Source organism: Notothenia coriiceps, unplaced genomic scaffold (assembly GCF_000735185.1).
Source record: "Notothenia coriiceps isolate Sejong01 unplaced genomic scaffold, NC01 NC01_scaffold00028799, whole genome shotgun sequence".
Lineage (NCBI taxonomy): Eukaryota > Metazoa > Chordata > Actinopteri > Perciformes > Nototheniidae > Notothenia > Notothenia coriiceps.
In genome coordinates this window covers 507,546-531,524 of record NW_011361500.1, presented here as the reverse complement: position 1 = coordinate 531,524, position 23,979 = coordinate 507,546, and the positions used below count along the sequence as shown (strand labels likewise).

The 23,979-nt window shown below is 42.0% G+C and overlaps 2 protein-coding genes across 2 annotated transcripts in view; both read right to left on the bottom strand.

The window, feature by feature from the left end:
- LOC104958422 (kinesin light chain 2) overlaps window positions 1-5,498 on the bottom strand; it is a 15,097-nt gene extending 9,599 nt beyond the window's left edge. Inside the window, 7 exon segments of the mRNA XM_010786161.1 lie at window positions 700-799; window positions 958-1,131; window positions 1,283-1,472; window positions 1,591-1,807; window positions 3,080-3,410; window positions 3,719-3,964; window positions 5,414-5,498. Of these exon segments, the coding sequence (XP_010784463.1) occupies window positions 700-799; window positions 958-1,131; window positions 1,283-1,472; window positions 1,591-1,807; window positions 3,080-3,410; window positions 3,719-3,946 (1,240 nt within the window). The 5' untranslated portion in view covers window positions 3,947-3,964; window positions 5,414-5,498.
- A 4,844-nt stretch (window positions 5,499-10,342) lies between these two features.
- The window catches only part of LOC104958421 (phosphofurin acidic cluster sorting protein 1), a 16,828-nt gene continuing 3,191 nt past the window's right edge, over window positions 10,343-23,979 (bottom strand). The window contains 21 exon segments of the mRNA XM_010786160.1: window positions 10,343-11,006; window positions 11,486-11,605; window positions 11,709-11,947; window positions 13,029-13,167; window positions 13,404-13,446; window positions 13,543-13,585; window positions 13,664-13,766; window positions 14,448-14,558; window positions 14,749-14,903; window positions 15,579-15,615; window positions 15,618-15,683; window positions 15,802-15,907; window positions 16,220-16,355; window positions 16,588-16,709; window positions 17,052-17,135; window positions 18,194-18,287; window positions 18,938-19,098; window positions 20,134-20,193; window positions 22,217-22,294; window positions 23,015-23,106; window positions 23,188-23,332. Of these exon segments, the coding sequence (XP_010784462.1) occupies window positions 10,888-11,006; window positions 11,486-11,605; window positions 11,709-11,947; window positions 13,029-13,167; window positions 13,404-13,446; window positions 13,543-13,585; window positions 13,664-13,766; window positions 14,448-14,558; window positions 14,749-14,903; window positions 15,579-15,615; window positions 15,618-15,683; window positions 15,802-15,907; window positions 16,220-16,355; window positions 16,588-16,709; window positions 17,052-17,135; window positions 18,194-18,287; window positions 18,938-19,098; window positions 20,134-20,193; window positions 22,217-22,294; window positions 23,015-23,106; window positions 23,188-23,332 (2,253 nt within the window). The 3' untranslated portion in view covers window positions 10,343-10,887.

The following is a 23,979-nucleotide window of genomic DNA, read 5'->3' as shown; positions in this document are numbered from 1 at the left end:
TGGCAAGGGGGCTACAACTACAACAAGATGAACATATTTGACCGTGATTTAATTGTAATACACGTTTCAAAATGATGCCGAAGTAACAACATACTGATACCGGTTAGTAAAAACCATGAATTAATGCTTTGACAAGTCTGCAGACAGACGGCAGGCGAAAAACCTTTTAAAATGCGTGTTTTCTGAATGGAGCTCGGCTAAGCTAACGCAGTGTATGTTATGGTTAGCAGTTATTTTGAATGAAATGAGTACAAAATTCAAGCTCCGTTTGAAAAATTAAAAGAAATGTATGGGCTAATATCCCCTATTATAATGTATAGAAGTCTCTAATGAGTGACATATATGATTAGCTGAGGTTGTGCTGATTTCTTTGTATTATACTGTAAAGAAAGAAATGACAAAATAAGACAAAACACAAAACTATGCAAAAACGGAAATGTCCCATGTGGGTCTCAGAGGGTTTAGGACACAAATGTCCCCAAAAAACATTGAAACACTGAGTTTGTTTTTCTTTTTGATCAAGTTTTTGTTTGTATCAACTTGGCATTTCAAATGGTTCTAATTCTAAAGATGAATGATTTGGTGGAGATGAACTAAAGACTGAAGATGGTTAAAGGTCAGTCAAAGTCTTTTCCTTTCAGTAAAGCACAATGTCAGTGTCATTGTGTTCACTCTAGAGAGGCTCAGCGGTCTACTCACTGTTGACGGATCCAAACTCCTTCTCGTGTGCTCTGGTCAGGATCTCTTTGTACAGAGCCTCAGCGTCTTTGAACTTCCCCTGCTTCAGGTAGCACGTCGCCTGAGGAGAACAATCTTTCAATTCACTAAATCCTCTTTGAACAGCAATAAAACACAGAATCACAGAATACGATGAGATTGCAGAGCAGAAAACAAACTAAAGTTTCATTTCTGTATATCAAATGTATAGTTCAAATCTCTCTTGAAGGACGTCCTCACCAGGTTATTTTTGGTCTTGGCCACGTTGGGGTCATCGGCTCCCAGTTTGGACTCGTAGATCTCGAGGGCGCGTCTGTAGTAGTACTCCACCTCGTCGTACTTCCCCTGGTTCTGACACAGCAGCGCCAGGTTGTTCAGCTGCTTGGCTACATCTGGGTGGTACTTCCCCAACACCTGGACACACATGGAGGTTCACATTAATGCTTTTAGTTGAAGAAGTACTCAGATATCGCTTTTGTGAGTATGTATGGTTTATTTAAATGGTGGACTTTGAATAGAAAATATACTTTTATTACATTACGAGGTCGGCGCTGTGGATCTTTACCTTCTCTCTGATCTCCAGCGCTCTCTTGCACAGAGGTTCGGCCTCCTTGTATTTCCCTCTCTTTCCGTACAGGACGGCCAGGTTGTTGAGGGTGGCGGCCACAGCGGGGTGATCCTTCCCCAGCGTCTTCTCTCGGATGGCCAGCGCGTCGTTCAGCAGGTGAGCCGCCTCTTTGTACTTGTTCTGATCCCTGGAGGACAAACAGAACGACTCAAAGCTCTCAAATGAGACTAGATATACCGTCTTCATCCCAAATGGGGAAACGTTTGTAAATGTGGAATATACAGTATGTCCATTCCGTTCCTCACCTGTACACCAGAGCCAGGATGTTGAGCATGGTGGCGACGTCGGGGTGGTCGTGTCCGGAGGTTTTCTCCAGGTCCTCCAGAGCCTGTTTGCAGAGCGGCACGGCCACCTCGTAGCGGCCCTGCGAGGCGTACTGGATCACCAGGTTGTGCAGCGTCCTGAGGCGGGCCGGGATCTCGTAGCCCCCCTGCTGAGCCGCCACCTCTCCGCTGGGCTGGGCTGTGAGGACAGGAGAGAGGATATTTAAATGTCTCCCTATCCGTCAAATAAACTGTTTTCTTCTCCAACTGTTTGTCTCTCAAAGCACCTCGTCTCCTTTCAACTCCTGAACCTGACATTTCTCTTGTGATCCTGATGTCTAGTTCCCAAACTAGAGCAACATTTAATTGAATTATAAAAGGAGGAATAAAGATTATTCAGTTCTTCATAAATAAACAGACCAAACGGCAATTATGGGAAGCCCTACTCCCAGGCTAATGGAGCGGAGAGCTAACCAAGCTGCAGAGTGAACCGCACCGCATTAGTGACCGTCTGAGTGAAGCATCAATATGACCACATGTCCTGCTTCAAATCATTTATTAATCTTATCTAAACTATCTCCCAGTTTGACCGTTAATCTGTATGTTTTCCACTGACACAAGGAGCTGTGTGTGAGCCTGAGTTGAAATGACTCACTGACATGACTGTGAATGAAAGGAAGGACTGTATCCGGCTCTTATTTTGTAACTCTATGAATAGAACAACTACGTGAAAGCAGATTCATATTTACACTCTGTAAAATACCAAAAGGAAGGATTTTACAACTTTAACTTAAATAAACCTATGAATTATAAAAAGGGGTAAATCCAAGTGTAGCTTTGGTAATAATTATAGAAATGTGATTTCTACCTTCTTCAGAGAGACTATCCCTCTATCTGACTTAACTCATTCATAATGGAAGAAAGGTTAGCTATACAAAAGGACCGACTGCCCGAAGCAATTATCTCTGCTTCCTGTGTTCTACCACTGAAACACACCCTCCTCCAGTGTCAGGCTCCTGTTCATGCAAACTAGGATGGAAATCTTTTGTGTGTTCCAGGTTGTTTCTGCCGAGTCACTTTACTCCTTCCTAAGGGGTGTTACCTTAAGGCTAAATAGCTCTTCCAGGCATCACTTTCAAATATGATTGCACTATTACCTTGAGTTGAAACAACGAGTCAGCTAAATGATTCATTCCATGAAAGAATATTTAATTTACAAGGATTCAAATAATCGATTTAATTGATGAAGTGACTTTTCAGGCAAAATAAAGCTGAATATTTGCTGCTTCCAGAAAGAGGAGGATTTGCTCCTTCCTTGTGTCTGACAGACTATTTGTGGGTTTGAAACGCACGGTCAGACTTTCAAAGCATTATGTAATCTTGAGTTTGAGGAAAAACAATGTGTAGATTCATATATAAGGAGAATAACTCACAGCCTATACACTTTGTTAGCATCTCCTAAAGCACATACCTGGCCCCTGGTCGTCATCGTTGGGGAACAAGTCGTCCAGACTGTCCTTGGAAGTGTCTCCTCCACTTCCCCCCCCGCCAGAGCTCTGGTTCTTATCCTCCGACGGAGACACGTCGTCGTCAAACTTCTTGATCTGGTTCATGAACACCAGGTGCTTCTTCTCCTCCTCCAGCTGCGCCACGCTCTGCTCGCTGCGCTGCAGTTTGTGCTGCGTCCCGGCCAGCTCGTCCCGCAGCCACTGGTTCTCCTGGCAGAGCCGGCGCACCTGAGCCCGCAGCTTCTGCTTCTCCGACTCCACGGCGCTCAGGTGGCTCGACAGGGCGATGATCACCTTTGAGAAAAATGGGACTTTTACACACTGTGGATTATTTTGACTTAATTACTGTAAGGACTCCCCTCTTCATGAAGACTTATCCATCAAGAATCAGAAAGCTTTATTTGGTTGCTATGGAAGCAATGCCTATTTATTTATGTATTTATTGTTTGTGCTAGAGGCTTTAAAAGGGGGTATGTTTTGTAGGGATTTCTCTGTGTGGTTTTAGAATGTGCGTCATAAAGGATCCCTTGTGTTTTAGCTGCAAACCAAACCTAGCTACGCGTACAGATAAATAACCTGAACCTGGCTCCGTATCGTGTTACCTGTGCCTCTCCCAGGCCCAGCTCGATGGCCTCCAGACTCTTGCGCAGCAGGCCGGATTTCTCCTGCGCGGCGGGGGGCTGGGCGCAGTCCAGCAGCGAGTTGAGGATCTGGGCGTGTTCGCCGCGCAGCGTCTCCAGGCCCTGCATGACGGCCTTGGTGTTGAGGACGATGTCATCCTGGCTCAGGCGCTCCAGGGCTTCTTCACGAGGATACACCATTGTGGACATAGCCTGGTTTCATACACACTGTGGGGAAAGGAAAAAGACAGAGCAGACAAATGTTACAAGAAGGACGTTATCGGGGAAAGGAGACTTGTTTTCGCTGTGTGTGCGTTTTGTTTTTCACGTCCTGTACTGCTTGAAATTCTCATAATTCACACAAGGTCATGTAGGGGAGGACAACAAAAAGAACGACAAGATAAAAAAGAAAGTAAGTTTCTCTTTCCCGCAGTGCTCCCTTTCTCTACAGTTTTAAAGAAGTCAAGGGCTGAACAATAGTTTACAGTTTCATAATAACCTTACGTAACCCTTGGGTAGTAAGGCGGGACAGAAAGGTGTATGAATAACCCAGATTACTAAAAGAGGATTCATCCGAGCTGGACAGTGACGCAGCAACTGCCATTGACCAGTAAAGCCAATTCAAGTGAGACGCTGTCACATGACTGAGTGGATCTCTGCTGGGTAGAGCAGCTCTGAGTGATGATGTCAACATCAAACATTACAGGAGAACATTCTCAATTGGACCCTGATGTAGCGGAAAAGGACAACATTCAAACTGCTTGGATTAACAATATCTGGAGTTGTTCCACATCAGGTTGTAGACAGAGCCCGGCCCAGTAAATAGTCACTTCCTTTCCCGCAGGTCTGAATATTGAGCAGCTGTAAATGAGACCGTTGCAGCAGGACAGAGGAGGCAATTGTGCAACATCGTGACTTTCTCTCTGTTCCTGCTTTCATGGAGGAGGTGCACCTGTTCTCCTCTCCCTCTCTCTCTCTCTCCCTTATTATGTGTCTATCTCTCTCACCCATCCTCCCCCCCCTCCTCTTCCCTTCCGCCTCATACACTGACTGCAATGCACCAATATTCACACATCCTTTCAAATGCTCCGTTTGCAAAATGCATAGAGGTGAAAGTAAAGAAAATACAAAATTAAAGCATCCGGATATAATAATTTCGCTTATCCAGGCTTTTTTTTTTACGTGTCTATTTTAAGCTACAAATGGATAGATGAGCCGGAGGATGGTCGAGGCCTGTGCCCGGGATGGGCGGCAGTGTTTGGCTTGGCATCATATCAATCAAGGTGACCGACAATAGAGAGGACTGATCAAAGAAAAAGGCAAAGCTTTTAAAGATGATTCCGAAAAAGAATCACTGAAAATGCGTGAAAATGTCCGACATGTTTGTAAACAGTGCAGGCCCGAGCATCAAGATATTACACAAAAACACACTGATGCACATTATATTAGGCAACTGTATAGTATATACGATATGCAAAGATAAGAATATGACAAGATTCATTTTAAAAAGTGCTGTTTTATAGGTAAAAACACAGGCGAGGGGTGACTCGGATGAAACATTTACGGACCTCGCCGAGGATGTAGCGTTTTATTTGACAGCTTGCTAAAATTATATCTATTTCAGCAACGTAATTATCGAATTCATGTAATTTCAATATTATTAATCCGTATATTTACCTTCATCGAAGACAAGTGCGATGCTTTCTGTCCTTCGAACAAAGCGTCAGGACAATGTTGTGATGCTCCGGACAAACTAGTGTCAAGTCTACCGACGTAAAATAAACAGCTTCCGGTTGTGTTTTTCAAATTAAAACCGTATTGTAGGTTGAAGACGTCTGCAATGTAGGCCTATCAAACACGACGAAGTTTTAATTAAAGGCAGTGATGATTCAGCCAAGAAATGAATGTTAACGCCAGTTGGTTCGAAAAGCTAACAGTTGAATTACCGTTAATTCTAACTTTACTTTGGACGAAGCTAGGGGCTGTGAACTTCCGTTAGCTTACCTGTGTCGTTCATTTCACGCTTCTCACGTTGTTTGTTTTGCACATGGCACACTAATATAGCTTATTTATCACTTAGTTTAGCTAAATACGATTAGCTACAGCGTGTTAGTTAGCCAAGCTTCAAGCAGTTCATTAACGTCTGTTTCACTTCAACTTACCCAGACCGTTACTTCAAAATTCAGGCCGGCTGGAAAGCTATTATTAAACATGCCGGTACTGACTGGTCATCCCCTCAAAAACGTATATTCAGTAACAAAGAAGGACGTCATTTTTGGATATGTCTCAAATGGGACAGCTAGGAGACGAAAAACGGCGGTTCTTCCACAATTTAACAATCAAAGATGAAGTAAAATGTCAAGATGAATTGTTGCGTTGGCCATTCTCCAAACTGGGCGGGAAACAATCCTGCGCATGCGTACAGCCAAACTGGCGATCTAGCTAGCCTCCCATCGACTTAGTTCTTCTCATAAAACTGATTTATTTTATATATAATCAATAAAGCATTCAAAATCATTTGGAATTGATCAAGTATATTGTCCCTAACTAATTCAGATTCAAAAAGTAAATAATTAAACACGTGTGTTCACGTAACAGGATATAGTTAGAAGTGAAGCCTCTTGCTGTGCTCATACTCTTTGTGCTCCCATTCAAAGACGAACCAGGGCATCAGGGTAGTGAGAGGCCCTCTGTGTGTACGACTGACCTGCTTCAAAAGCATTATGTGCACGATTTATTTACAACGTCACTCTTTATATCACCATCTAAAATACTACGATGACCCATTTTAATTGTTTACCATTAACATTTACAATGACTATCAATATATCTCAATATTTGGTGTATTTGCATTAAACATGAATGTATTTTTTGTCCTGCATGATAACTATTTTCTGTTAAGTTTTATTGCAGTTTAACTAGCTTGTAAGTATTTACTTATTATGTTTGCTTATTTTCCCGTCATTTTTATTTCTTATTGCAAGCCCATTGTTTCCATAACTCAAATGGAAAGCATTAACAGCTAAATAAATGTTATATATTGAAATCTAACTGTTTAAGTAAGTATAAAGAAGCTACAAAAGCAACAAACGCATACACAAAAACATGAGGCTGAGCTACAAATCAGGAATATCTTTATTTAAAAAAACAAAATAATGAACACTTCCACTTTTCATCCCACATCTGTTTGATTGACAAACGTAATCATGAAAAAGCAGTTCTACAAAACATGTCAAATTAAGAAAAACAAAACAAAAAAACAGAGCTAGAATACAATATTACAAGTACTATCTGATATATACAAGCATTATAGTTTATTATTATAATTATTGTTATAGGCAAAAGGCAAAAAAGCTGAAGACTGCTGCTGAAGAAACAATGGCATGTGCAAAATACTCTCCACAAGCTTAGGACGCGCTGAGCAGAAATCAGCCAGAAATCTACTGCTTAGGCAAATGTTGTTCCCATGAGGATATACGGCAGAATGTACAAGCTGTCAGGGAATATGGACAATATCATTTCAGATGATTTTAGAATGCTAAGCTTGTGGAAGCCTGGTGAAGAACGCTCTCATCGTCAGAGGTATATCTGAGGACGGTGGAGGGACAAGACACTGCTGATCACTGACGGAGATTATTGACGGACCAAACAGCTCCGAATCTCTAACCACGACTAGTCAAGGACAGAGGAACCATCGATACACCGTCACAAACACATACAGGTACAGGTAAAAACACTCAGGAACAAATTCAAGACTTACATACGGAACAACCAGAGTTTTTTTTTTAAAGAGACTGTAGGAAAACGTGTAAACTGGAACTGTTGTTGATGAAAGATGAGAAAAAAGTTCCTCCAACTTTGAAATGTTGACTTCAGATCAAGGATCGCTTTGTTGTTAATGAATTATCAGAGATCCAAAGAAACCCACACATCTATCTGAGTAAAGTCACATTTTAGTTTTGGCAGTGATTTTGTTTAAAATTCCTTTCTTTCAGTAAAAAAGAAAATCCAAATTCAGTTCAATCACTGAGCGCCAGCTGACCTTTAACCTCTCTGTGTAGACTGCAAGAGGAAGAGGCATCAATAAACTAGACTTGTCTACCTTTTAGGAAAAGTTTAGATTCACATCATTGTAATAATAACGCCAACAACACTACAAGGCAAAGAGCGTTTTAGATAGTAAACAGAGGACAATTTCCCATTCACTGTTATTGTTCAAGTTTAAAAAGATCAAGCATTTTTTATTCCATCTAGAAATGTTGGAACGTTTTCTTCAAATTTCAAACATGGTTTGCCTTCACCTACTCAAAAGGAGCTTTCTAAGTCGCCACTAATGCCTTTATTGAGTGTTAAGCTGTTACAATGCAAAAAGCGAATTAAAGGTGACATATTATGCTAATTGTTTAGGTCCATGCTCTATTGTTGGTTTCTACTGTAAACATGTTCATATGCTTCAATGTTAAAAAAAACTGTTATTTCTCTCGTACTTTCTGTTTGAATATACCTGTATTCACCCTCGGTCTGAAACGCTCTGTTTTAGCGCCTGTCTCTTTAAGAACCTTTCTGCTCTGATTGGTTGGCGTTTCTGGGGGCCTTAGATCCAAACCTTTCACATTGTAATAATAACTTCACATTAATAAAGTAATTAGTGGCCAATTATGAAAGCTTGTATGTGTTCGCTCTAAGAGGTCGATTGTACTTGTTTTCTTATCAAAAGTCTTAGGGGTTAACTTTAATAACTGCCAATTGTGTTTACTTCTAACCTTTTTTTAAGAGCAGGTGTTGCTATTTAAAATGTAATTTATGTGGAATTAAAAAAACCACTCACTGATATTAAGGAATAATGAAACCCTGTCTTTTTACCAGCCCTTAACTAGTTCTCAACGTAAGTGTACACATTTCTAAATGGGCCATTAACTGTTTGCCACAAAAAAGTTTGGGTAAATTCCACTGTTAATGTAGACTTTACAATGAATGCACTGGACTGGTGGGACCTTCAATGTGTAAAGTCAGTTTTAGGCCAAATAACCAAATTGTCTAGCAACACAACTACTTGTGCCTGAAAACTGCACCTTTAAACTAAATGCTATACATTCAAATATTTGGAAGGACTTATAATCAATCGACACCAAACTGAGTGTTTGTTCATCGGTGACGGACGAGCTGTTAGTCAAACAGCCAGTGAACTAACAAGCAAATCCTTTAGTTTGAAACCATCGTGTAACAGGTGCTGTAACACTGTAATATCGACACAGGGAACAAATAAATCAAACCAACAAAAAACGCATTTGAATCAAGACATTGGCATTAACACTATTAAAATAAAAATGCTAATACTTTACTGGACATGGAGAGAGTTACGATGTAGGTGACACAAGGCAAAACAACTGCTTTTAGACCACAACTGCAGATACATTCTTGGATTGAAATATAAATATAATCAAATTACTTTAATAAAACGTTATCTACTTTATGATTGTTTAATTTCAAAGCACTTAGTTATGGTAAAAATCAGCATCTGCATTGTGCCACGATACAAAGTAAACAGTATGACCACCGCAGCCCTAATCAATGATGTTGATAATGACCACATCACACACACACACACACACACACACACACACACACACACACACACACACACACACACACACACACACACACACACACACACACACACACACACACACAGTATTCCTCCTATTTAGTGATTTTTTTTGTTGTCAACGTTTCCGACAACATTACATTTATTTCACCACACACACTGTTACCGGTTACTGTACTCTCACTAATTACCCCACGACATCTTAGAGAAAGCATGTAGCAGACCTATGCCAAAAGTACTCACATCAACCCAAATATTTATTTATATTTTCCCGATGAAATGAACTATTATTGACGAGTCTTTAGAATAATGGAAAAAGCTTAAAAAATGAGGTTTCCTTTGACCAGGTCTGCTGTTTTCACTGAAGTAAAAGCTGCCATCCTGTTGCCAATAAGGAATATTGTTTTGGGGGCAACTGGCATACGACATTGTGCTTTATTGCAGGTGTTTAAAATCCTATATTTGCGGTGAAGATACTCATGGTGGTAAAGCTGAGTTTATACATCTTTTTCGACTTGTTTATGCATTTCATCGTTGCATACTCGCTTGTGTTGATCTATTTTGACCAGCCGTGCTCTGCCAACACCCAGATGTGTCTTTGTGTGTGCATAGCAAACGAGAAAATAAAGAAAACTGCACGTTGTAGTATCCCCTGCTTTGAAATCCTGGAACTCTTCACAAAAACGTACACTATGGATCACAAAACAGCGTCAAGAACTATTGTTCACAAGAGCACAATTTAAAAAAAGACACTTCCCATTTATATATATTATTTTTTGTTTGGCATTTGACATCCAAATCACTTATTTTGGTACAGAAAAAATATTTTAAATTATATGGAAGCCCTTAAAATAAAAAATAATAATAATGGGCCTGTTTTTGACGGCATCTGTGGATGTATGTGAGGTGGAGGAAATCACATGCAAGCCTTTAGTTTGACTGCATTGTGTGAATACAGGAGCCTCTCCTTTGTGTTTTCAGCGACTCATGCATACACTGAAGCCTTGTTGTGTTTTTTATTTCGAGTTACTCTGTTCCGGCACGTGAGTGGTGTATCGGTTAGTTTGGAGCATGCACGTGTGGATGGGGTCTTGAGGAAAGCGAGAGTTTAGGGTTCGGTCTTTAAGGGCTTGAAATCGGTGAGTTGTTACATGCTATTGCATTCCATAGAACGGAAACGTAAATGGCAGTTAGCTAATAAACTTGTGCTGTAAGCCCCTTGTAAACACACACACACACACACACACACACACAAACACACACACTGTACATTCACGTGTGCATGGACACTCGCCACACACACAAACAAACACACACAAAAAGGGCATTAAAGTGACTAGTAACAACGCAGCACCCCAACACCACCCTCTTCCTCCTCTTGACGAATAAGACGACTGTAGCCAAAATGAAACTAAAGAAAGAAAAATTGTCCGGCCACTCGGCGTCTTCTCTCTGGTCTGAGGCGGGGTCTTTGCGCGTCCGTGTTACGGGATCAAGGAGAGTCGAAGGTCAAGTCAGGGTCAGAGGAGTCGGCTGGTGCTCACCCCTAGGAGGGGGGCTTGCTGTAGCCGTAAAGTCCGACAGGAAAGTATTTGACGTGAGTGGGCCACTGAGCGGCGAGCTGGAAGAACTTCACGTCGTTCCACTCCACGCCGTCTATTGCCACTGCAGGGAAACAGAAACACTCAGCTGAATAACAGGAGGAGGACAACAACTATGCTGTGTTCACACCAAATGCAATGCAATTCATCTGCTTCAAAATATCAATATGAACCCAAAACAAACAGATTTAGCGGGAATTTAATCAGAATAAATGGATCAAAAGGATTCCAAAATGACTTCCTTATGATTAAGATTTGTGTAAAGCCTAAATTCACGAGTTGTCAGGTCCGTCTGTAAGATGAGAAGCAAACAACTTTTAAAATGCTTGTTTTATGAATGGAGTTTGGATCAATCATGGTTCGCTGAAGTTGTAGCTGCTCCATCATTAACATGAGGCATAAATACGACCACATCATCTGCATATTCGGGTTGCCCACCGTTTTCTTATTGGCTTTGTATGTCATGGCACCATAATCCTCATAACCACCGATACAAACACATTCAAAAGGACTTGGAGGTCACCATGTTATCCTTCAGGTTACCTTGGAGGAAGGTCTGTTGCTGCTTGGCGGAGCAGATGAGTCGGCTGATGCCTTCGATGACCTGGCTCTTTGAGTCTACGTCCTTCTCCTTCGGCTTCTTCCCCAGGAAGATGGTGGGAACTGCGGAGAGGCAGAGGGAAATAATCATGCAGCTGGACCTAGAACACGAAAGAAGAGTTCCTCTCCCCTCTGAGGATATCCACTCTTGGGCTCCTCGTCTCACCTTTCTTGTTCTTCTCCTTGGTGACCACGGTCATGGCCATGGTGCTGACCTGCGCCTGTGTGTCGTTGCTGCCCTCCCCCGGTAGCCTGCTGACCTGCAGCGACCGGAAGGCGCTCTTCAGCGTGTTCTTGCCGCCCGTGTCGCGCCGCTCGCCCTCCCGCCGCTTCTCCGCCAGAGACGCCAGCCAGTAGTCCACCTGCAGGCCGATGGCGTCCACGCCGTGAGACATGCTGGGACTCCTGAGGACGGAGAGTTAAAGAAGCAGTTAGAGAGAAATACAAGATCAGGAGGGCTCACAACTCCTTTTCTGGACCGATATCACTCCAACTCTTTTGTATTATGTATCATCCTTTTCCCCTTAACATATCTTTGTTGAATCCTTAAAGCTGAAGTCAAGTTTTTTGTTAGATTCCAGAAAAAAGTGCTTAAGAAATACATATAGGCAATGGCACAAATTGTGAATATGATATGATATTGAGGAGCTTTTTTCAGTTTCGCCGTGAGCAGAGTTGCAGAAACTCCAGATCTGAATTTTCGTTTACGGCCATCAAGCACTGGAATACTTTTCCAGTTGAAGCTTAAAACCTGTACTGATTTTAACTCGTTTTCTTATGGTGCGAAAAAAATGATATTAAGCAACCAGTCATGCCAACGTGAATCACACTGTAGTCTGAGTTTTGAGCAATGTTATTATTTGTTTATTGATTGTTATGAACCTGCCTGAGGACCACAGATGGAAATTAGCTATTAGCTATAATCTGGCATATTGCATCTCTTGTCTTTGCTGAGATGAATGTTTTTGTATGCATGGTCCTTCTATAAATACATACAAAAAATATAAATATGATTTTGTGCCAACAGGAACTTCATTCCAAACTATTTTTAAAGAACATGGACTATATGAGATGTGATGCTTGCACCGAATGCATTCTGCAGAGGGTGGGATAGAAGATTAGATACGACACAGCAGGAGAGACCGTCTGCAGCAGCAGGAGGGGAACATATCAAATGTATCCAGCAGAGGAAAACGGGACTGAAGTATCAAAGAGAATACTGCTGCCAGAAACTCAATATTCAACATTTAACATAGATATCTTGTTTCTAGGTGTTCAAATCTTTCTCTTTATTGAGAGTAACATCATTTATACATTTGAGAAAATAACATATTTTACCTTTTAATCTGCTATTTGGTTTTTAATTTGAAGGGCAATAGAATCACTTTACAATTGAGTTATTTTTAAGATGGATGTTTCTCCCCTGCCCAAAGGGGTGATGAGGGACACATTCTAAACAAGGAGAAATCATTCAGGTCACTCTTACCCTTGTACTGTCAGGACGCTGCCCATGGAGGGGGAGGAGGGGGGTGTGGCCGCCTCTTTAATCCCCGTGGGGGAGCCGTGGGAGGGGGGAGACGTGGAGGGGACGGCCAAGCTCACTGACATGCCCTCTTCTGTATCTCCTGGAGGATCACAGAAGAAAATGTACATTATTAGCGCCTTCTATATTTTATTTAGACTCACAGGACTGTTCAATTCCTTTGTTTACAGTCCAAATATTGATATTATAAAATAAAGTCAGTATTTCATTCCACTGTACGTTATTTAATTTAACTTTCTGTTCGTCCTATTCCATTTTAGATGCATAGTAGTATACCTGGAATTCTTTCTTTTATATCTTAAGTAACCGTTCACTGACCTGTTGGAGAAGGACCCGACTCGATGAGACCAACTTTAACCACCTGGAAAACAAGAAGCAGAAATGTCTAAAATCAGCGACAATTCTTCGATTCAGATCTGATTTGGCAACCTCCTGCGATATATAGAGTAAATCTTACCCCTATGAAGGGAATAAACTTCTGGTAGGAGTCTTCATCTCGCCTGGAAAGAGAAAGGACACAGATTAGTGAGATCAACATCAAGGGTTCTTGTTTGTGTTTTGTGTGACTCTGCACTCACGTCCTGTGTTTGCAGGTGAGCATGGCCTCAGCGATGGGCAGCTGGTGTGTGACCGTGGCTCCGCTGATGTACTGCGAGATTCTTGCCGCTACATCCAGCTGATCTGTGGAGGAGAGGGAACCGTGTGTGTGTTTGTAGGGACCCAATCAGTGTTAATTTCGTCAACGAAAACTATGACGAAAAATGTTCGTCAACGACCTTTTTTACATGACTAAGACGAGACGATGACGAGCTAAAAATAGATTCTTGATAACGAAAACTATGACGAAATGTATATTTAGTTTTCGTTGACGAGACGGGACTAAGGTGTTAATGGTGGACTATCGGACATTCAAAATGCAGCATATTTTCCCCCAAGTGTCCGTCTTGTCTGTCAAAATGCATCTTACGTTTCTAACTTGCAATATCATTATTTCCGCTCTCTTCACGCCAGAAGAGCGATCTCCCTGTGTCTCTCTGTGTGCGGGGGGCGGGGCCTAACAGACATGCTGCAGCGGACACAGAGATCTGCCGGGGACGGAGCGTTCAGAGAGTATAGAGACACATTTTGACTAAAATGTAATTTTTCATCGACTAAAAGTTGACTAAAACGTTTTGAGTTTTCGTCGACTAGAACTAGACTAAAACTACGAAGGATAGGAATGACTAAAATGTGACTAAAACTAATAACCATTTTTGTCTAAAGACTAAGACTAAATAAAAAACAGCTGCCAAAATTAACACTGGACCCAATATCACCCACATAGGTGTTCAATCAGGGCCTCATGGAGGGGGGAGGGGGTACCTGTCTGTGGGGGCTCAGAGCGGCTGAACACGTCTCTCCACGCCCCGTCCAGGAAGGAGGAGCTGTAGCGGTTGTCAAGGGCGCCGAGGTGCTTAGCAACCGGGTGTGAGCCTGATGGAGAAGATGGAGCAAAGTAATTGGACGGTAAGTGTTGGACAATACAGCACAATCAGTGAAAACAAATACAAATGTAATAAAAGCACAGGTATGGTTCAAGACATTTTTAAGATACTAGACGCTTATAACAGTCACATTTATCCCAATATGTATCCTCCATGGAAACAGCCGCAGACTCTCTTACCCAGAGGCACGACCAGGAAGCGCATGTGGTTGAGCCAATCGGAGGTCTTGTTGGCGAGCTGAGTGACAAAGAACTGCAGGATTGCTCCCAGGTAACTCTGGCTGCCCACCGCCGCCACCTTCACCGCCCTGGGCATGGACGAGTTACAGTTACAGCTATGGGGGGAGAGAAAGAGAGAGAGAAGGGGGAGGAACTGTTTAATTTGCAGTGATGTAAAACTATGGTAATGATCACATCTTAACATCGGAGAAGGAACACCAATTATGAGCATTTTTCGTTAATGATGAAAAAGTTAGAGGATGACCAAGTTATCCATTAATGAAAATACACCTTCCTGTTTAAAACCAAAACACATGGAGCCTCTTAAGTGAATACCTTTGTCTCAGATTGGATGGACACAATACAGATAACAGTCTTCTTAAAGGCTAACTGTTGAGAATCCTAGTTCTTACAGTTTATAACCAGTTGGTATCTCAACACCGTTTACTTTGACTGTATCACCTATTTTCCTTTATATGCTCTGGCAAAGTCCAACAAAGTTAACAGAAGGGACAGATGGAGACAAAACAGTGAGGGGGAGAAATAGGTGAGATATACAAAGTATTGTTTTGGCATGAACAGAAGTTATAGATGTGGAGTCAGGAGGGCAAAGAGGAGGAGAGATGAAGCCTGAGGAGATGAGTCATCCTGCAAGCCAAGGGATGGTTTGACTAGAAGTGTGTGTGTGTGTGTGTGTGTGTGTGTGTGTGTGTGTGTGTGTGTGTGTGTGTGTGTGTGTGTGTGTGTGTGTGTGTGTGTGTGTGTGTGTGTGTGTGTGTGTGTGTGTCTACAAATTTCGTGGAGCGGTGAGCACGGCCGACAGCACGCCTGGATTTCGGCGGAGGAACACGTGCAGACCACCGGGTGTCTCTGTACCTGTAGCTGCTCTCCAACATCTGCACACACCACGGAAATAATGAAGGGGGGGGCACACACACGGAATAATGATGAAAACACACACCTAAAAACACACACACACACATACATACACACACACACACACACACACACTTACCTGCCCTTGCCAGTCGGTGCCGTTTACCAGTATCAGGCTTTCGGGGAGAGCGGAGTCTGATAACAAAATCTGGTTCAGCTGGTCGTACACCACCTTCCTCAGGAGCTAAACACACACACACACAAACACACACACACACACACACACACGATGAGGTCATACACTTCCCTACAGCAACACATTTACTCTTCAGATGACTCATGAGCAAATCAATTATTCATTCCCGAGCTCCTGGGAGTCACAGATTATAGTTTGTGTTCTTTACCTTGGAAAAAAACTAAACAAAGAGGCGGACAAAGAACAAAGGCAGTTTTTTTTGTAAATGTCTGTACTGCGACAGGATGATTCATGTCCGTATGCTCCGGTAAAATGATTGTGTAGCTCATGATAAGGACTGAGGAAAGGATGGTAATTTACGGGCGTGCTGTGTCCCAGCTCCGGGGATCTCTCGGAGTCGGAGCTGTTGGTGCGCTCACTCAGAGGCTTGGATAGCTGTCTCTCCTTCATGGGGGTGCTGATGCGCTTCTGTCGGGGCGTGTTGCCTCCATCCAACCTGAGGGAGACGGAACAAAGGTGTCAGCACGACTAAAACAAGCTCAAATGGCATCATAGATTGCCAAGATATTCAGTGTTGAATGCAGGAATAGATACAAATGCTGTACAAATATGAACCTATCAAATCATACAAATGTAGATGCATAAATGACAAAAATATTTAAATAAAATGAAATATCTCAGTTTGGCACCATGTGTGTTTTTTATTGTGATTTGGGGTGATTGGTTACCTTGGTGATGGCATAGCCTGGGTTTCACTTTTGCTGCTCTTCAGAGGCGTACGGGGCTTCTCTGCCACTGACACCGTGATGCAGGGGCCCACCTCAGCAAACAGCTCCTGATCTGTTAGCTCCTACACACACACACACACACACACACCCAGTGTCAGAAAAAGGAGATACTCCGACTCTCCATTACTTTTTATTTCACTCTTTCTTCCGTTCTCTCCGTCTCTCTCAATCTGTCTCACTTACAGCGCAGATGGCAGCCAGTTCCCGATGGAGCGCTATTAACAAAGATCATTAACTCTGTCTCCTACACACACACACACACACACACACACACACACACACACACACACACACACACACACACACACACACACACACACACACACACACACACACACACACACACACACACACACACACACACACACACACACACACACACACACACACACTAAGAGTCATACCAGTGTGTCAGTCTCAGATAGAGCCTCCTCCAGGTTGCGGCTGCGGGAGGTTTTCATCTTCTCTATAGGAGGCTGCTCCCCCTGCTGGGGAAACGAGGAAACTGCATTCAGTCTACAAGCTTAATGGGACTGGGTCTTTTGAAAATAAAGCAATTACAGAAGTTATTTTGCAGCAACAGGAAAAAAACATTATAACCAATCTTTTTTACTGAATTGAAAGCAGACGTTTTCCCCTGAAAACATATTTTCAGGAAGTGTGCAAACACCAGTCCCAACACTGAAAGGCTTACTTCAGCATTACTGTTAAAGAGGGAACTGCAGTGAAATCCATTCAGCACATTCAACACTCTTTCTATCGAGCAGATGGCGACCGTAAAAGAGCTATTGGGTTCCTGCTCCATTAAGCAAACCTTTTTGAATTTTTTACATTTGCACACCGCCCCCCCTGATGGGCCATTTTAACAGGCTTCACAATCTGGATGTTTCCCTCATCAATGCAGAGACGCATGTTGTGTTCAAGCTTCAATTAAAAGTGTTTCCTTCCAGTTCTTTATATCACTGTCTCTATCTAGTACCACGGATAAACTGTCTGAAGCACTTTGTTGAATAAGTACTAGGTTAGGACTATGTGTTTATTGTGTAATTAAGAAAACATTTATAATTACATCAACACATCTCACAGTGAAAACGGCCAGGATGTACAACATGTTTGAATAATTTGAGTAAAAAGTCTTTAAAAAGTCATGATTTAAAGCAATTCTTTTTGTAAAGGCCAATATATCGTTTTTTTAAGAAAATAATTTGAATACAAATATCTACATGTATATTGGTTGTATATTTTGACTGGCTGTGACTGGATCAAACAAAAAAAAGTTATTTATTTTCAGATTGTTGATTTAAGGCTAAGGTTCATTGGCTATGTGTAGTCCTAGGTAAGTATTGTACCTGTATCACTAGTCCATTGTACACAATCTAAATGAGGTCTTGTCTGAAATTGAACACCCTTTGGGAATAATAAAGATGAACTGCACTCAGCTCAATGGTTTAGGGTTTCTAGAGCGCCACATGAAAGCCCCACAGCTCACATAAGTTACATTCTTGCTGATGCTGCAGCGGCTGCTTCCTGGATCAGAGTTACTCACCGGGCTGAAAGTGTCTCGACCTAAACTGCCTTTGCTGTTCAGACTGCCGATCTCCGTCTGAGAGCTGGACTGAGACATTCCCTCGAAGAACGGCCTGAACACACAGACAGACAGAACATAAGAAAACAAATCTGTCTCTAGTATTGTGTCTTTCTTACAGCTTAGTTTGATATAGGGACATTACAGGTGATAATGATAACATTAAACAGAAATGGGACAAATCAGCAGTGTCTCATGAGAGTCTATTTATATTGGACCATTTATTACACTACATTCAACACCATCAAATAGCGCTATTTTGAGTCATATTTTGAGGCTAAATGTGCGCTGGGATCACAAGGAGGGAATAAAAATAGGTTTGAATGCTACTCTTTGACTCTCTTATTGATATCCTAAAAATACACCTTCCTTGAGTTCATGACAAAGTGTATTCATATATTTGAAGCAAAACAATGTCCCTCCCATCTTTACTTCATGAATCTTGACTTTTAAATCCTATGTTTTAAATAAATCATTCAACATGAGATTTGAGGTTTTGGTTGACATTCAGATGAAAACAAAAAGGCAACCAACCAACCAGATTGTGGTTCGAGATAACCTACAATAAACTTCAATACATGACGACGATGAGCAGGTTTCACCAACAGAGGGAGCTCTGAACAACAGAGAGTCCTATCAGTGTTTTGGATGCAGCATGTGTATATGTCTTTATATATGAGCCGTGTTGTAGGTTTGTGCAGCCACCTTAGTTTGGGTTTGGGCGTGCTGAGGATGCTGTCGGTCTCCTCCATCTCCGGCCCGCTGTCGCTGGGGTTGTACATCTCCAGACTGTCGTAGAGCTCGTCCAGGTCCTCCTCCACCTCCTGGATCTGCTCCCTCGACACGTGCTCCAGGCCGAAACCAACCTGGACGAGAAGCAGAGGAGATAAGTGACCGACATTCATGTGTGAAAACATTTCCAACCAGCTCGGATTGGTTCTGTTAACGCAAACAGAAGCTATGAACAAACAACAACCTGTCAACAACCTGCTCCCCTGAGAGGTGATAATCCCTACTGAGGAGACATATGTTGTTCCCAACTGTGGTACCAAACACACACTCTTTCCTGTTGACATCAGAATGCACCCACATGGCTGAGATTTCAACAACAGCAACAAGTAAATGTGTATAGGGATATATTTTAAAAGTAGTAACACAGAAAAAAATCATAACATTTTATTTTTATAATCTCTATATAAGCAGAGCTCTTAATCAGAATCAAATACTGAGTTGCCTGAAATACTAAAAAATATATTCTTCTTAAAACAGAAATAATAAATACTAATGAGAAAGGTTCTTTTCACTACAATGACCAGTGCACTGCACATTGTCCCTTACATAAACAGACATATACAGGTCTTTCTTGAATACTCGCTTCTGATTGGTCAATAACAGAATTCTATGGTCTGTTATTTCTTAATAACAGACTGCTGGTATGAATAACAGGCCGTCACTATGGACGCAGTTCCATCTCGTAAAAAAGGGAGCGGTCTGATTGTTTCAGCAGAAGCAATGAAACAACAAAAACTATTTAAAACATTATTTTTTGTAAAATTATTCATTTCTTTAGCCTTGTAATTAGGCGGGTATTGTCGGTGAGGTGGTCCTTATTACAAAATAAGCCACTTCAGGGTGACCCAAGATGTATAAATATATGTTAATGGTAATTTAAGGATAAGACAAACCAAAGAACACACACACACATTCTGATGGACTCCAGAGGCACATAAACACATTTCTGTTCTATTTTAATTCGACAGTGTTTACTGTTTGAGCCGACTCCCGGTTGTTGTGCCACATCCCTCCCACACACCTCGCTGCGTCTTCAAAGCTCCAGCAACAACCTCTGGAGCAAACACACACCCAAAGTGAAAGCGTGTGACAAAGCCGAAGCCACCTACCTCATCAGTGACTTTAAACCTTTTCAGCAAGGCGACAAACTTCTGCTTAATGTTGGGTTGCTGCGGAGAGAGAAAGAAGACAATGTGAGATTGATGTTCATATCTCTGTGTGTGAGGGAGGGGAAAGATGTGCTATTCATGTTCGATGACTCACACGCACACGCACAGCAGCACTTAATGGATACACCGCCAGGACATATTTCTGCGTCTCACATAAAGTGTTACCTCTGCAGATGTTTCCGTGCATTTCATATTGTGTTATTAAACTGGAATATGAGAGGTTGTTCAGTCGACGCCTCCGAAGGCAGATGTTTGCCTGTTTAGTTATTGGACACGCTGAGTCATTTTGAAAGCAAGGTAGGGAGCATTGATTAAAAGTGACTCAGCAGTTCAGGCTTTTTTTAATGCGCACTTGAGGTCAAAAACATTGAAAGAAACTTTATATCGACCGCATTTTTCTACAAAAGTCAAGGAGGTCTTCAGCCGTTTGAACTTTTGTATTGTCGACTTTATTTTAACCTTGCAATATTTGATTACGTTGGGGCAAAGGAAACAAGTTGTTAGGACATTTGGCATTGCTGATATGAATAACGTGTTATCAGTTGCTTATTTACATATGCAGCAGCTATGGAGCGACATTAATATTCCTTTAGAGTTGTGTTTGTGTAATCCAATTTAGCTCTGCTTTTGGTCTCTACCTACCTCATATTCGACTCCTTGGCTGCTAAATGCTGCTTTGCGTTCATGACCCACTGTGTTTGTTTTTCTGGTACTGAGCAGGAAGTGTAAAGAGGTTTTTTAAAGCTTAAAGAAATAAGACGCCAATGTAAGTGATATTTAAAAAAGTAGAGTTGTGAGCCGGCCAGCTTAACAATGAGCTGTGAAACTACATATTTACACATCATCCGTTTTCGTTTTGATTAAAAATGGGTACAAATCTTATTTAAAGAGGCCCTATTATGCTTTTTTGGGCGGGGGTTCCCTTTCCTAGAGTGTTATATAGGTGTTTGTGCATGTAAATGTTCTTTGGTGGACAGTATTCGGATGTGTGGAAACACATTCGTTACAACAATGATGCTCCTTGTGTAAAATCTGGATATTTTTTGTAGATAGAGATCATATCAGCTGTTGGCAAAGCTTCCATCAGCGACATTATTGGATGTCTGAGTGGCTGTAGAGAGTTGTTTTGTTTCTGGGGGTCGTGTCCTCAATTGCTGCTAAAAATGTAAGAGCGACGACCTCATGCTGGACTGTGGTTATGATAATCATTCTGTGTATATGAGTGTGTTTTCCAACCACAGTTCAGAGAAAATGGTCTGTTGTAATGGCTTTTGAGTGTGTCTAATGTGTGTGTGTTCATGCCCTCAAGCAGAGCAGAAATGATGGTTATTATATGTGTGTGTGTGTGCGTGCGTGCGTGCGTGTGCGTGCGTGTGCGTGTGTGTGTGTGTGTGTGTTATCCACAGGCGGTGGTGTTGGGGAGCAGCAGTGACAATCTCGCTGGGACTCCACAGGAGCGCTCCATTAATAACCTGCTGAGACAAACTGACACAAACACACACACACACTACACAATTCACTGCTTTCCCCTGGTCAAATTGAAGGTCAATTGTAATGTTCAGAGTTTCCAACACGTCTGACTGTTATTCTGTGCTCCTGCTGATTGTTTGTGTAAATGTGTGTGTGAGAATGAGGCCATGCATTCCAATTATTGCGGGTGCTTGTGATGATTTGCTTCAACGTTTTCCTCCCAGAAAATTGGCCTGAACCACATGTATTGAAAGAGGGAGAGGGAGGAAATAGATTTTTGGAACAACAGAAAAGGGAGGAAGGGGGAGGCAGGGAGGAAGGGGGAGGAGGAGGAGGAGGAGGAGGAGAGGTTGAATAAGGTGATGCAAGAGGCAGATGAGGGCGAGGGTTTCACTCGAGTCGAATCAATTGACTTGAAAAGGCTTTTCACAAACAGGTTTGCCACAAATTGCTTCGGAGACAAAACAAGCAGGACGTATAGAAAACAGATGGATAAAGGGAGGGAGGGAGAAAGGGGGGAGGATTGATGAGGGGAGAGAGGTGTTTCTCTTACTCGGGTGATTGCGGCGTTTGAAGGGAGCTTGCGCCTCGGCTTCTTCTTCCTCACCTCGTCCTCTTCGTCAAATAGATACTGAGAGAGAGCAAAAGTTATTACATTTTGGGTTTCAAAGGATAAGGGTTGCGATATCCTACATTTTTATTTCATTACTGTCCACAAATCCTATTAAAAAGACCCAAAGGCAACAATAATTTGATCCCACTAACAAGTAAAGTCTGGGAGCGTCCATTGTTGCACTTGCTGACAATGTATGTTACTGTAATCCATTCTGCAAACAGAGCACAGTCCGCCGGCTGCAGATAAGCACTCGTTTAAATGAAGAATATTAATCCACAGCTTAAAATAGTCCCCAAGAAAAAGCACTATCTACCCTCGTTGGAGTAGCAGTAGATAAAGACTTCAGTGCCCAGCTTTTTTGCACAGAACAGAATGTAATAAATGAGCCTTTTATAAAACATTTCACTATGTGTTGGTCTGCCATTTTTAAATAGGAACGACAGGGACAAATAATGTAATTATTTTGGCTATTGTTTGATCGGCGATGTTAAAATTGCTCTACTAAGGGTTGGTATCATAGGCACAATCAGTCAATTAGCAGGTTGTATACAAGCCAACTGTATTTTTAATTATCAGAACCACTTTCTTTTGAGGTAAAATTAAGAATTAATAACAAAGATTTTCGAGTTTTTATTACATTTCCCTCCAAAAAAAGCTATTGTTGAGAATTGCATCTAACAAATTGAAGCACAGAAAACAAATGTAACGGCGTTATTTCCACGTTTCCAAACACACCTGTCCGTGGATGGGGTCGTCGCTGCCTTCCTGTTCCGACGAGTAGCTCTCTTCCTCTTCCTCGGAGTAGTTGTCGATGTCTGGAGAGCGATCTGCGGAGACAGAGGACGTTAGAGGAGACCGGAAGACAAACAGGGGAGGAGAGACAAGATTTGTTGAGGGGTCGTTCTCACCGGACATCTTTGCTTTGGGCCCCTCGTGGTCGATGGGCTGGCTGGACAGGGAGTAGACTCTGATCTCAGCGACGGGCACCGAGGCGTCCTTCAGCTGGCTGTGCAGCCCCAGGACCTGAGCCCCCTCGCTGGGGTGCTGCATCACCTGCACGGAGAAGACAACACACTACACGTTAGCATTTTCCTGTTTCATCTAGATAGCCTTCAACTGAAAAATCACAAGCTGATGCAATGTTAATCCCATTCAACATTTCAACAATTAAAACAGGAAGCAGGAAGTTAAAATGTCAAAATGGTGCTTCTTAGTCGACGTCTAAAACCAGCGAAAATCTATATTCAAAATCATGATATCACAGACATACTAGGTGGTAATTGTCTCATATTGTAATTTATTTTCATGTCTAACTCCACTAGAGTAAAAATGAAACATTGATTGAGCTACAATAAATTCTATGTCATTGATGGACATTGGTTTTCATTGTTTTCGATAAGGAAGAGAGGTTTATAAATGTCTTTTATATTATTTTTTATTTTTCTCCAACTTCGAAAGTGCCTTAGCTTTTATGTTACTTAAATGAGATGCAAATGAATGCTAACATATTCAAATGGAGATAACAAGATAATAACTGAAGGGAAAGAAAGTCAGATATTTAAACTTCTACCAGAAATATTTCCATTGCGGTTCTCTACACACAGCGGAGATAAACACAGGATGGGATTCAAACAGCATCAGAGGGAGAGGAGCAAGAAGAGGAAGAGAGACACACACACGACATAAAGGCTCTGTAGACA